We start from the raw sequence: 13,792 nt of genomic DNA on the forward strand, positions 1-13,792 counted from the left end.
CCGAGCCGCTTGATCCTCACTAGGGTCGCGGGGGGTGCTGGAGCCTATCCCAGCTGTCTTCGGGCATTAGGCGGGGGACACCCTGAATCGGTTGCCAGCCAATCGCAGGGCACACAGAAATGAACAACCATTCGCTCTCACACTCACACCGAGGGACAATTTAGAGTGTTCAAACTGCCTGCCATGCATGTTTTTGGAATGTGGGAGGAAACCGGAGCACCCGGAGAAAACCCACGCAGGCCCGGGGAGAACATGCAAACTCCATACAGGGAGGCCGGAGCTGGAATCGAACCCGGTACCTCTGCACTGTGAAGCCGACGTGCTAACCACTGGGCTACCGGGCCGCCATTTACTGTTTATTGTGTATGTTAAATCGCTCCATGTACAGGCACTTTGAAAGTGCTCTAGAAATACTGTTGACTTGACTTGACTGTAGGGGTAAAACAAAAATCCCATCCCTTGTTTGTTAGTGACTGGAAGTAAGACTAGAGAACAAAGGCTGAGTGGATTCAGAAGCAACATGAAAATTAGCAACAGGTGTGTTTATCTCTTCTTTTTTATTTTTAATTGATTATTCTTTGCCCCAAAAAAATAAAAAATCAAACTAATAACACTTGGGGAAAGTCATGCTACCAGCACAGCAGCCATGGCTAAAGTTTGTTTGCGATGCTAATGCTAGCATAGTATTGAAGTGAGGCCACATGTAATTCTCGCGACTACTTTTAAAACTGCCCTTTAATGTAATCAGTAATGTACTCTTACGTAAATATTTCTCTGTCTTCTCGACATCTCTTTCTGGGGTGACCAGTTCCGACGGGGTCGCAGATCTTTCCGTCGCATCCTTAACCAGACTGAACTGCACTATAATGTCATAGCTGGACACTGAGGACAAACAATTAGCAGAATACTACAAACCCAACTCCAATGAAGTTGGGACGTTGTGTTAAACGCACAAAGGTATTGATGATTCCACCCCAATAATTGCAGTTCTTAAAAAAATAATTTCAAATGAGAACATGAGCGGCGGCCCGGTAGTCCAGTGGTTAGCACGTCGGCTTCACAGTGCAGAGGTACCGGGTTCGATTCCAGCTCCGGCCTCCCTGTGTGGAGTTTGCAAGTTCTCCCCGGCCGGGCCTGCGTGGGTTTTCTCCGGGTGCTCCGGTTTCCTCCCACATTCCAAAAACATGCGTGGCAGGCTGATTGAACACTCCAAATTGTCCCTAGGTGTGAGTGTGAGTGCGAATGGTTGTTCGTTTCTGTGTGCCCTGCGATTGGCTGGCAACCGATTCAGGGTGTCCCCCGCCTACTGCCCGAAGACAGCTGGGATAGGCTCCAGCACCCCCCGCGACCCTAGTGAGGATCAAGCGGCTCGGAAGATGAACATGAGCGAGAGTCAGTTAAAGAGTTTTACATAGTGGAGCGCTCGGTTTCGCAACGTCATTTGGCAGCAAAACCGGCCTTAAGGCTTAAGCGAGTTAGCTAAACAACTACTTCAGACCCTGTGACCAACCATTGTTGCAGTTTCTTTTTTATTTTTAGGCACAGATAATATTCAGTGTCTCGTCGAGTACCGGCACTCACTTCTATATATATATTGCGCGTCGTCCCGCACGCGGTCTGTCCTTCCGTCTGTCCCTTTTCAAAACGTGCCTACTTCACCGCGCCGCCACTGCGCCGCTCAGGCAGTGGCTCACTACAATCGCGCGGGCATCTTAGCGAAAAAATGTTGTCTACCCACAAGCATTGCAATGAAATTTTTAGTTATTTAGTAGAGCTAAACATCTCTTTATTTTCGCGATAAGCAATGAAGATGAACAAAAAGTTGAACCAAGCAACAACACTTTTGTGGGCCGAAGGCCCACCTTACCAGCCTTCCGCAGGAACTAGCTGATGAGCCGCCCGGATGGCGGCGAACCAGCTAGTATTGTATAAATGAGCCAAGAGAAAATGGCAGAAATGATGAGTTCAGATCTTGGTTTAGAAGTTTCCAGCCTCAATCAGCTCATCATGGAGGATGAGTCGATGTCACGAGCCAGGAGGAAACGGCGATTAAAAAGTTATCATGAAGCAAAATCGTCTTAGGTTTGAGGAAACGCTGACTCCATGCTTAGGGTTCACAGTTTGTGATGACTGTGGAGTGCTAACACGCCTTGCAGCAATCTCTCCGGCTTCAAACCTGCATCCACCTCGTAAACGGTTTGCCTCCATGATGCAAGTCACGCTTACTCCACGTCCTCCCCGGCCGTGGCGGCCTCCAGGGCGGCGAGCGCCTCGGCTACCATAGAGTCTGTGACGCTTGCCGCCTCATCGCGGGGCTCTTCCTCCTCGTCCTCGCTCTTTGTCACACCGATGCCGCTCTCGACCGTGGACACGTCCCCCGCCTTGGATCGACGCTCGTCTCTGGTGTCGGTCGACCACAGGCTGGCGGTGCTGGTCTGGATGTCCACCGACAAGACGCTCTCCTCATCCCCGGTGTCGCACGGGTACTCGGGCGTCCCCCCAACGCCTTCGTCCACCTCGTCCGCCGACAGGCTCCCGTTGGTGGTCACGCACTGGGTGACAGGGCCGTCCCAGGGTCTCAGCCCGCCGAAGGTTCTCTGGTTGTCGTAGGCCTGAAAGGCGGGGTACACCGGCACCTGACTGTGGCGTTTGTCCTGCATCACCCATTGTGGCCCGAGAGCGTTCGGTTGGATGATATAGAGTCCGCCCTCCGCTGGGGGGGCGCTGGCCTGTTGTTGCGGCTGGTTGCTAGGCGGCGCCGTGGCATGCAGCCTGTGGTTGACGTGATTTTTGTCCACCTCCAGTCTGAGGCTGCTGTCGCTGGAGATGCTGTAGGCAAGGTTGTGGAAGCCCTCCTTCTCTTCCTTCTGCGAGCGATGGGCTCTGGGTGAGTGTGCCCCGAGGTCCCCCCCTGAGACGTTGTGCGTTCGGTACAGGTCTGTCTTTCTCGCGTCCACCGCCGCCGAGGGGTCTGAGATGTAACTATGAAAGACAGGAAAACCAGCAGCGGAATTTTCACTTTCCATTCAACGGATGCAATGTGGGTTGACGACCGAAGTCTTTCATCCTTTAAGGATTGGCCGGCGGCCATGAAATCGACTCTTCTCTTCATTTTGCAGCTTTTTTTCACAAAGGGCCTTGAGAATCAGTCGCGTTGGTCGCGTAAGTTCGCAGCGAGTCAGATCTCAAATCCACCCCCATAACGCTAGCATTTTTATGTCCTATGATTGGTTGGTCAGAGCAAAAACTGTAGCAAAACCTCCTCCTCCGAGCCGCTTGTTCCTCACTAGGGTCGCGGGGGGTGCTGGAGCCTATCCCAGCTGTCTTCGGGCAGTAGGCGGGGGACACCCCAAATCGGTTGCCAGCCAATCGCAGGGCACACAGAGACGAACAACCATCCGCGCTCACACTCACACCTAGGGACAATTTAGAGTGTCCAATCAGCCTGCCACGCATGTCTTTGGAATGTGGGAGGAAACCGGAGCACCCGGAGAAAACCCACGCAGGCCCGGGGAGAACATGCAAACTCCACACAGGGAGGCCGGAGCTGGAATCGGACCCGGTACCTCTGCACTGTGAAGCCGACGTGCTAACCACTGGACTACCGGGCCGCCCGCACTGTAGCAAAACCTCAACTCGAAAATCACATCTGTACAGATCTAGATTTAGAGATTTAGCAATGTCGCAATTGCATTTCCTTGCAGCTTGAGTCCGAGTCGTTTGTTTTGGAGTATCTGCCGATACCAAGTTTGGATCCAATACCTCGGCAAATAAGAACCAAAAAAGACGGAATCCTAACATGCTAGCTTTTTATATATGACCAGAAGTCATCAGAGTAGTGTGTCTGTCTCGAAATAAACTGGCAACCAGTTCGGGGTGCAATCAGCCGGTAGAGGCTCGAGCTCTCCATTTCCTGGAACAGGACAAGCTTTTCAGAAAATGCCGGGCCGAAGTTTTTTTCTCACGTTATAAAAGATAAATATTGATTCAGAACTGCCGCAGATGAAGTACTTGGCAACGGTGTGTTTGCATTGTTTTGACGGTTTCCATAATTGCGACACGATTGTGATTTTTAGTGGCGGATACATGGCCTGCCACTGTTTATATTTGTATGGTGGCAGATGGATTTATTTTGGAACAGACTATTGGGCATCGCCGGTGTTACCGGTGTGTTTTTCACACCCATCTCCTTCTCCTCGTGTTTGTTTTTTCCTCCACCCTGCCAGACTGGCTTCCCCAGCTGAGCTTGTCCATCTTGCGCCTCTCCAGTTGTCTTCTTCCGTGCTAATATCGTCCCACTTTCCTTCTTTTTCGAGATTTTCACGGCCACATTTTGTCAACAACTTCCTAATTATTTTGTGAACAGGCTTCTTTCCTCCCTCTTTGTGAGTGGACACGTCGGGTTTTTGCAAACGGAACGCTTTCCTCTCTCGACCGCCCTCACTCGCTTGCTCGCTCACCTTGAAATCTTCTCTTCACAAAGCTCCCCGCAAAGCTGAGAAAATTAATGTTTACCTCTCCTATCGCACCAAGGTGAAGAACAGAAAAAGATTGGAGGCTCAAGGACATTTTGGAACAAAAGCGAGACACAATGACATATTGTGTACTTTCCTTAGTTTCCCATCAAAAACTCCCAGTGTAATTTGATGAATATTTAAGTGTCAAGCTCAAGACCAAAATTTTTTTGTGGCCCACTAGAGCTAATTATGTGGGTCTACTTGTGAAATATTACCATCATTACGCAATAGCTTTTAGATTTGGTTGTTGCTATTTTCCGTGACTTCTTGTAATTACTTGCTGATTTGTTGTACCTGACTGCAGCGTTTGAAAAGGTGGACCACTGTATTCTGCTGGCTCATTTACAGCACCAGATGGGCATCGGTGGTAGCGCTCTAGTGTGGTTTAGATACAATCTGGCAGGCTGGACTTTTAAGTTGCTCTGAGTCGCACTCTGCCCTATTGTCATACGGTGTTCCACAGGGTTCAATTCCGGTGACTCTGCTGTTTTCATTGTATTTGCTGACCCCTGTTTCCAAGTTGAGTTGAGCTGATTTATTTTCGACTATGCCTGACTAGGTCAGGGCCACGATTACACTCAGACATGCAGAGAGAAAATTTCTATTCCACGGTCTACAGCAATCTCCTCATTTGCATATAACCCATGGCACATCGGACAGTAATTTTCCTCTTCCTGCCCACTTGACTCTGACGCCTCAAGTCCTCACTCTTCTTTGTCCCTTAGCTGCATATCATGATGAGAGCCTTGCATTTGAAACGTGACGGATGGTGATGAAACTGAAGGCCGTATCAGGATGACCTGGTTGATAGCCAGCATCTGGATTCAATTAAAATAGATCTCCAAGCGCTCACGTTGCACACAAACACCTGCCAACTGTACCTAATTTATTCTCACCTTTTCATCATGCGGCAGCATTGACACCCCATTTGGCCAGCTGAGAGATGGAGCTGCAGAGGAAGAAAATCAGCAAAATTAAAAAAAAAAAACAAACATACACTCAATAGTTATCTTCATTATCCACAGAGCCACGGGACATGTTTGCACCTATGCGGACATGAATCCTGACACAGACAACATTACATGTTAACAATTAGCATTGATAGTTTTGGACCAGTTCCCACATGTATTACAAATCTATGAACACAGATAACATAACAATACTCCCAGGTATTCGTATCACAGAATAAATTAACCTCAAACGTCAACTACCGTGTATCCCTCCACCTCATTTATATTTCTGAACATTTGCAGTGAGGGCACGACACAAGGTGCTCTAATCGAGAGGATCCTTTTGCATCAGAATGGATGCCGAGTCTTGAATTTGCAATGCAAAAGCTGTCCGTGTGGGTCGAGGTCGTTCATCCAGGGTGCTTGTGGGTCAGCATGGGAATCTTCCAGGAGTGCAGTACAGACGTGACAATGTGTCATTTTAACATTCCTCTTAGCCAAAATGCTGCACATGCAATTCCTGACGATATGTCACTGGGACTGGGAAGTCAACACCATCTCCATCCTGAAAAGGGCCCGGCAGCGGATGTACTTCCTAAGGCTGCTGAGGAAGCATGGCCTGCCACAGGAGGTGCTACGACAGTTCTACACGGCAGTCATCGAATCAATCCTGTGTTCTTCTATCACGGTTTGGTTTGGGGCCGCCACAAAATCCGACTTCAACGGACAGTTAGGACGGCAGAAAAAATCGTTGGCACCGCCCTACCCACTCTTGAGGACTTGCACACTGCAAGAATCAAGACAAGGGCACGGAAAATCCTCCTGGATCCCCCGCACCCTGCCCACCACCTTTTTCAGCCACTCCCCTCAGGCAGACGCTACAGATCCATGCGCACCAAATCCAGTAGACACTTAAACAGCTTCTTCCCTCTAGCCATTAACTCCTTAGACAGTGACTGACGTAGTCACTCTTCTTGCACCACAAAATGGTACTACAAAACTACTGGTTACTCTAAAATGGTTCAATGATTTTGTTGTTTACGATGATACTAGTGCAGCGTGTTATACCGGAGACAAATTCCTTGTGTGTTCTACATACTTGGCCAATAAAGATGATTCTGATTCTGATGTCAAATCGTTCAAATGAACACTGCGATCAGCAGAAGTGTCTTCAGTCTTTGTTGAACAACTAAAGCTACTTTATTGCTGACAATATTCTAAGACTCGGTTAATTGAAGACATGACTTAGATTTTTTTTTTTTCCCGTGGACTAATGAACCCTTTCAGGGACAGCAGTTACTACAGTGCCCAGCTAACCATATTATCAGGTTAAAGGGTGCATGAAAGAGTAAATAGTATTTATGTAGTTGTTAGCAGAGCAGTCACTGGAACCACCGGCATCAAACATCGCCTGCAGACTTTCCAAAGTCCCAATGAGATGACGGATTCAGTCCGCGCAATCATACTTGACTTTCCAGTCTTGTCCCCGTGCTCCTTTCAAGACATCCGATATTTTTTTTTTCTTCTTCCAAGCCGCTTCATCCTCACTAGGATTGCGGGGGGTGCTGGAGCCTATCCCAGCTGTCTTCGGGCAGTAGGCGGGGGACACCCTGAATCGGTTGCCAGCCAATCGCAGGGCACACAGAAACGAACAACCATTCACACTCACACCTAGGGACAATTTAGAGTGTTCAATCAGCGTGCCACGCATGTTTTTTGAATGTGGGAGCAAATCGGAGCACCCGGAGAAAACCCACGCAGGCCCGGGGAGAACATGCAAACTCCACACAGGGAGGCCGGAGCTGGAATCGAACCCGGTACCTCTGCACTGTGAAGCCGACGTGCTAACCACTGGACTACCGGGCCGCCCACATCCGATATTGTTCCCGCATTTTTTTTAATGATGGAAGAGATGTGGGGATGATTGCTGAAGATGCAGCCATATTTCAAGCGGTGAGGAGTTCCCCTCAACAGGAAATTGAAACATCTCATTGGCGGAGAAAGAGGCGCAATAAATGTGAAATTGGTGAGGGCTCGATGTGGGCTGCATTTCAAATCCAGAGGAAACCCATCGGATGAGAATTGCATTTCGTACGTAAAGAAAGAAGGCATGAGGGCCTGTTTGAGGTTAAGACACGCTTTTCATATGAATTAAATTCAGACCGCCATCCCAAAAAGAAAAAAAAAACCCAACTCCTAGCTATTCAGTATGACCTTCCGTTTGAAAGCGAATATTGATATCAATCTGGTTTTACAACCAGATACACCGCTGTTGTCTTATTTCTCAGGCGTGGAGTGGCCAGCAGATAGTAAACTGTCATTTTCCAGCCTGGGGGAAATGGTGGTTGTGGCGATGGAAAAGTGGGCAAACTGGTCGGACCTCCATCTCACCCTGCGTGACGTTTTTTTTTTCCCCCCTCCTTGCAAATAATAATTCCATGTTGTTAAAATGCAGACTTTGATCAGGCCTCTTATCAGCTCCTGCGCTTTTATAATCCACTTGCTAATGTTTCTCTTTTGACTTGTTCTCGCTTCCAATAATGTTCCTGTGAGGATTGTTAGATTCTGCTTGCGTGTGTTGCTGCTCCCTGTGTCAACGTCGTCGTCGTTTGACGGTTTTGTAATTATTGTAACTTCGATTGCTAATTTTTTGCGTTACCGTTGAACGAGTGGACTTTACGCGGTGTGCAATGTTTATATATATATATGATATGGACTGTTTTCAGCGCTTTTTGGCCACGACATTCGTCAAAGGAGCAGTATCTGTGCTTGGTGGCTGCGCCTTCTCGGCAGCACGCCTGTACCAGCACAGATTTTGATTGGGAGGAATGTCGGCGCCATTGACTGTCGGTGCTGGACAGACCTGGGGCGCTTGTGTTTTTTGCGCCAGTAATGGGCAGCATTTTTCACAACCTCGTTTTGTTCAGTGGAGATGTCGGCGCTGTTGGAAAGTCGGCGTTGGTGCGGCTGGATGGATGGTTGGCGATGCATTGGCGAAGAGCGCCGATGCGTATTTGGAACCGTGAGTCGCCGCTTGGAATTGAAATGGATTTCCATGGGACAGGAGAAGTGAACCAATCTCTTTTTTCGTCAATGGATGCTACAGCTTCTTGTTGACTTTGAAACTTAGCTTGTAGCTGACGTGTGCACATTTTGAGCATGACGTCTCTGATCCACTGGTTAAAGGACACTTTGATTCTCTCCTCTTTCATCTCAAACCACTTCAAACAACAAAGCGTGTGATGGAAAAGTGGTTAGAACTGCATGACTGTCCGTGTTTTATGTTATGTGTTTATTATTTTACTTGATTTTAACTGTTTTGTAAAGCGCTTTGTTACAGCTGCCGCTGTTGTGAAAGCGCTATATAAATCAGCATGTATTGTATTGTATTGTATTGTACTCTCTCCTTTCATGTGTCAGATATGGAGTCAAATTTAGCTGGAAACTAGATAGAAAGTGAGAACTGGCGCTAAGGAATGTTTTCAAAAAGTATGTTTTAACCCTTTCAGGGACGGCGGTTACGACAGTGGACAGCTTATCATGTCATCAGTTTACCGGGCGTAAGAAAGGGTTAATACAGTGATTCCCCTCAATTTTTTTCCTGCCGGGGTCAAGTTTCACATCATGTATTTAAAACAAGTTCGCCATAAAAATGTCCGCCACAACCACTCGCTTCATGTTAACGGACAATGTAAAACACAATTGACAGGCTAACGATTAGCATCAATAGTCAGGTCGTCATAAGTTTTTCAGCAATGGATATTTTACTGCAACAACAAATCCCCTCCATTTGCTGCACCTTTTGAGCAACGAAGCGACATTCGGTGCCATGTGAGAATCAGCAGGCCACTGCGGGGCTAATATAGAACCTCGAGTACACGCTCTGTCCTCGAATCATGTTACTGCCTTGTCCCAGCATCTTTTTTTTTCTGAAAAAGAGGCCTCGGGCTGCAGTGTGATGAAACCGCTCAATTAGCCCACGGCCCATACTTATCGACAACTACTAGGCAGCTGGCTGGCTGGCTTCGCAAACAGAGCCACCGCTGTGTTTTCTCCCACAGACATCGACCCTCCCCTGAGTGCTCACTGTACTTGGAAAAAAAAACAAAAACACAACAATCATTACCCAAAACCAAATCTCCATTTTGAATTGCTCAAGTGCGATATCGATTCCCAGCGGTTGGGGTAGCCTGGATGAAAAATGATTCGCTTTAACTTGAAATGTCTCCTTTTGCATCGGAACTTCCTTTTCTTTTTGTATGCTTCACACTCTGTACTTCATGACTTCAGTACACAAGTTGAATCCCCACCCCCGACCTACAGTAAACTATCTTTGATGTCTTCATGACGTTTTGTTTAAAAAGATTTAACACCGTCGGTAGCTCAGTTCTCGTGTTTTATATCCTGCTGCATGCCATTCACCCGCCATGGGTAAATAGAATTTGCATCCACTCTCTATGACTTCTTTGGTCAAACAAGCTCCCGCAAAGGGCGGAGTCGAGCGCACCGGGAGCGTGGAAGTGGAGATGAGAGCCGCCATGTTGGCCAGTGCATGATGGGCTGACCAGCCGGGCCCATGCAGGTTGGAATGTTGACATGGGTTACATGTGCAAACACAGCTCAAGGCCGCATACAGCCCTTCCCAGGTAAATAACAACCCCCTCTGATTATTATGTTCCCTTCACTTATTAGCCACCCTGGCGGGGAATATTGATGTAATGACAATGTCGTAGATACTCACCTGTCCTCGCGAAGAATACTGACCATTTTCTTATTCGACAAGATTCTGACATTTAGTGTATTAATGTCCAAGAGAAAATTGGTAATTGCAGTTTCAAAGGTGTTCTTTCAGGCATTTGGATACTTTTTTTTAAATTCAGGGAAGCATTGAATTAAATTTAAAAATATACATAAATACACACTTATCAAACAATAGTTTACACAGAGCTCATGCAACGTCTGTGGGTTAGCCAGCATTTCAAATACACCCTTTTTAATTAAGGCCTCTAAAATGTTCATTGCATTAATTCGTTTGTACAAGAGGTAATACCAAAAGTGCGGCTCCAGTATTTGTTTCCGGTAAAAGAGCATTTCCAGTCGGGCACTTTTCTGTATATTACGACCAATTTTAACAAACAAATCAACCTTCCATCTGCCGGTACGTCTTGGAATCCATTTTAATAAGGCATTCTGTTTCAAAGAGTAGCTTTGGACCTACCTGTTGCGCTACGAGAAGGTGTGGCACTTTGCCCTAGGTATCCAAAACACACTTGTCATCTAGCTTCTTTCGCTTTTTAGTTTGTTTTTAAGTGAAAATGACGAGGAATCCGCTCAACTTGTCGGAAGAAGTTGTTTGGGTCTCCCCAACTTCGGAGAGCCCTCGGTCCCATGTCTTCAGTCCTCACACAAGTCAAGAGTGCGGATGACACACGAGTCCAGTGGACCACGATCAAGTTAGAGATAGTGATGCATGTGTTTCCTATTAGCAAAATAAAACAGCGCTTCGCCGCCCGGCAAAAAGATTCTCGCTTTCAAATAAGGTGTTTGACTTTAACTTTACAATAAATAAAATAAAGAAAAAATACATACATTTACGATGTTTAATTTGTAAAACAATGTTTTGAGGCAGACTTTTAAAACGATAGAAACACATATAAATAGCAACGCATGACCCAAAAAACTATTGTTCAAAAAGTAAAATAACAAGTAACAACTGTCATAACACTTAAAAAAGAAGAAATACAATATTAAAGGACCGTGAAAACTACTGTATGTTCAACCGATTTTCAAACATTATCTATCAATAATTATACTAATATCGAGTTCAAGAGTAGTTGTTGCAAGTACTGAATCTTATATTTTTAACAATAAGTGTATACAATATAAACGAAACAAAAGGCCTATATTGAAGATCAAGCATTTTTTTGTTGAACTGAGCTTCTTTGTCTCTTGATTGACAAATGACATGCCTGAGGAGAGACACGGGTCTGAAAAACTGGTTTCCATTGTTTACAGATACACCGGGTTGTCCTCGAAAAGAACATAGATGTTATCGCCCGGGTATAATTTGTTCAGTGCTGTCTCCTTGAAAGGTGATAAAATTCACAGTTTGACCTTGGTGTCTTTGACTTGTCAGGCAAAACTGGAGTTTTGCATCCGTGTTTACATCTGCTTCATTGAGGCATAGCAAGGTTGTGCATTTTTAAGTGAGCTGACCATGTGTGATAGCACAGCTGGCATCCATTTTGGGACTTAAAGATTAAAACACTGACGAGGAAATCAACTTCGGAAGTGTTGAAAGTTAAGTGAGCTCTTTGACCTTTCAACTTATTTACTACAATTTAATGTTACTAAAAGCAACTACGTAAATATCACAAAATAATCAATAAAACAGAAAGAAAGACTTAGCCGATGAGGGCCTAGCTAAATAATGTAAATAGTTGAAACAATTACTGTATATACAGCACAATTGTGCTAATTTGTTTGTGTATTGTACCTTTAAGACGGTGCCTCTGTGTCATCCAATCAGCGTGGTCCGATTTTTTTTGCCGGAAATGAGCGGGTGAAATTGAAGTCACGCCACGAAAATATAAGCTTGTTTTAAAGTTTTTACAAAGATTCGGTGAGTTATTCGGTGAGTTTAGTTCCCAACTACGAGTATTACTGTACCCTGTTAATTAGTTTTAGCTCAAAACTGCACGGTAAGTTTTATGTCGTGTATTTTGTAGGTGAAACAAGAAAACAAGCTTGCAAGTCAAATGAGAGTGCAGGTAGGATGGGGATCATCGGCATCTGGAGAGAAACGGCACAGATTGTCGACAGTGGTAAGATGTCATCTTCAGTAACTCCTTTTCAAAAAGACTAAGAGTGAATGAATGATTTGCTATTAAAAGAAAAGCGGTCGTCGCAGTTTTTCTCTTATTCAATGTAATCTTTGTAATTTCTAGAAATACTGTGTACACATTACTCATTTGTGGGGACACATTTGTATAGAGCCCCTCTTATTTCCATCTTAATATCAGTGCTAATGAAGCGGAAGCTGTTATTTTTGTATTGATTGTATCAGGATGCTGTGGTTGTTTCTAGTTGACGTTTTGTGTTGAGAAAATTGTGGACATTACGCACATTTTCTCACTTCAGTTTTGATGAAAATATAGTTGAGTCTGCACTACATCAAGGTAATGTAAAGTGTTTTGTCTTGGCCGGTTTATCTGTTGCTGCCGGAGGAGCCGGGTGGGAGTGAGGGAGAGAACCCTGGTGAGCCAAAGGCTTCCCCGTTGCTATGAATACACGTTCCAGATGGAAAAACCTGGGACCACAAAAGCAGAGTCCTGGCTCACAGAGTAAATACGTCTGACAATGACACAGCTATTTGGGGTCAGAGCAAATAACGAGACGTTTTCAAACGATACCCGGTGTCGGAAACAAAGCGTGACCTGTGCAGACCTAACGCTGGGCAAACAAGCGTGGTAATTACACGGCTGTGTGATGCTGTGGTGTGTGGAGTCCTCGTCGTGAGGACATGCAGGCAGTCCCTACAGACATGATCTCACCATCATGCGAATGAAGGGTGTGGCCAAGCCTGTGGACCCGATGTTGCCGTGGAGACAAGACCTCGGGGAACATGCTTTTTTATTTTTTTTACTGTCCTAAAATAACTTGCAGTTGCACCTCCACTACGTGAAGGGCAGTGGCGCTCTCATTGGCAGAGTTTGCGCAGGGAGCATTCTCAGGGAGGAAATATGGCGAGGCGTATGTAGAGCGGTGGCAGACGAGGGAAGATCGATGTGACTACTTTGTCTAAAAATTTTGGTAGCGGACAGCAAATAAATTTAGGCGTCACTTAAAGACATTCATTATACCACAATCACGCTGATAAGCTGCTTGAGGTTTTTTTTCAGCGAAAACGTGCCGAATATTCCCGACAATCATGCCGCTTTGTGACTGCTACTTCAGTAAACTAATAATACAGGTCCAGCTACACATTGAGCAGGAGCCGAGAGTTGCTGTGCCCTGCTTCAAACCTCGCTTTGAAAAGCTGAGCATTGCATTGCAAAATGTGCTTATTGGAGCCATTAATCCAGACATCATCTTTGAGAAAAAAAAGCACAAATTCTTTTAAGAAGAAGAAGAAGAAAACCTTTATTAGTCTCACAATGGAGAAATTCCCAAAATTATATATATATATTTTATATATTTTTGTTTTGCTGGTTAAAGTTTTTTTTTTATATATTGTGCTCCTGAGATAATGTTAGTGATTAGTTTGGATACATTTTTAGTTATTGAGTTTATGTCATTTTATTTTTCACGACCATATGGTGGCGG

At 45.6% G+C, this 13,792-nt stretch overlaps 1 protein-coding gene and 1 long non-coding RNA gene across 5 annotated transcripts in view; one reads left to right on the top strand and one right to left on the bottom strand.

The window, feature by feature from the left end:
• Positions 1 to 1,922: 1,922 nt before the first annotated feature.
• On the bottom strand, positions 1,923 to 10,931 carry zgc:194930 (uncharacterized protein LOC557813 homolog). Its single transcript, XM_052062743.1, has 3 exons — positions 10,686 to 10,931; positions 5,414 to 5,466; positions 1,923 to 2,982 (listed from the first exon to the last, which is right to left on the bottom strand). Exons 2-3 carry the CDS (start codon positions 5,443 to 5,445, stop codon positions 2,223 to 2,225), a joined length of 792 nt encoding a protein of 263 aa, XP_051918703.1. The 5' UTR covers positions 5,446 to 5,466; positions 10,686 to 10,931; the 3' UTR covers positions 1,923 to 2,222.
• Positions 10,932 to 11,285: 354 nt separating this feature from the next.
• Positions 11,286 to 13,792, top strand: part of LOC127599227 (uncharacterized) — a 58,665-nt gene continuing 56,158 nt past the window's right edge. For 2 of the 4 annotated variants that reach the window (XR_007962038.1, XR_007962039.1), the window contains exons 1-2: positions 11,286 to 12,101; positions 12,196 to 12,291. This is a non-coding gene — a long non-coding RNA (uncharacterized LOC127599227). The remainder of the gene's footprint in view (positions 12,102 to 12,195; positions 12,292 to 13,792) is intronic. The other 2 variants (XR_007962036.1, XR_007962037.1) reach the window with 2 other exon arrangements.

Source organism: Hippocampus zosterae, chromosome 1 (assembly GCF_025434085.1).
Source record: "Hippocampus zosterae strain Florida chromosome 1, ASM2543408v3, whole genome shotgun sequence".
NCBI classification, from domain to species: Eukaryota; Metazoa; Chordata; class Actinopteri; order Syngnathiformes; family Syngnathidae; genus Hippocampus; species Hippocampus zosterae.

What these genes read in the sequence shown, in the direction of transcription:
- zgc:194930 (XM_052062743.1), bottom strand. Translation starts at nt 5,445, where the DNA reads ATGGGGTGTCAATGCTGCCGCATGATGAAAAG. An exon ending in TGCTGCCGCATGATGAAAAG is followed by an intron (nt 2,983 to 5,413) that starts GTGAGAATAAAT and finishes TGTCTTTCATAG; the next exon opens with TTACATCTCAGACCCCTCGG.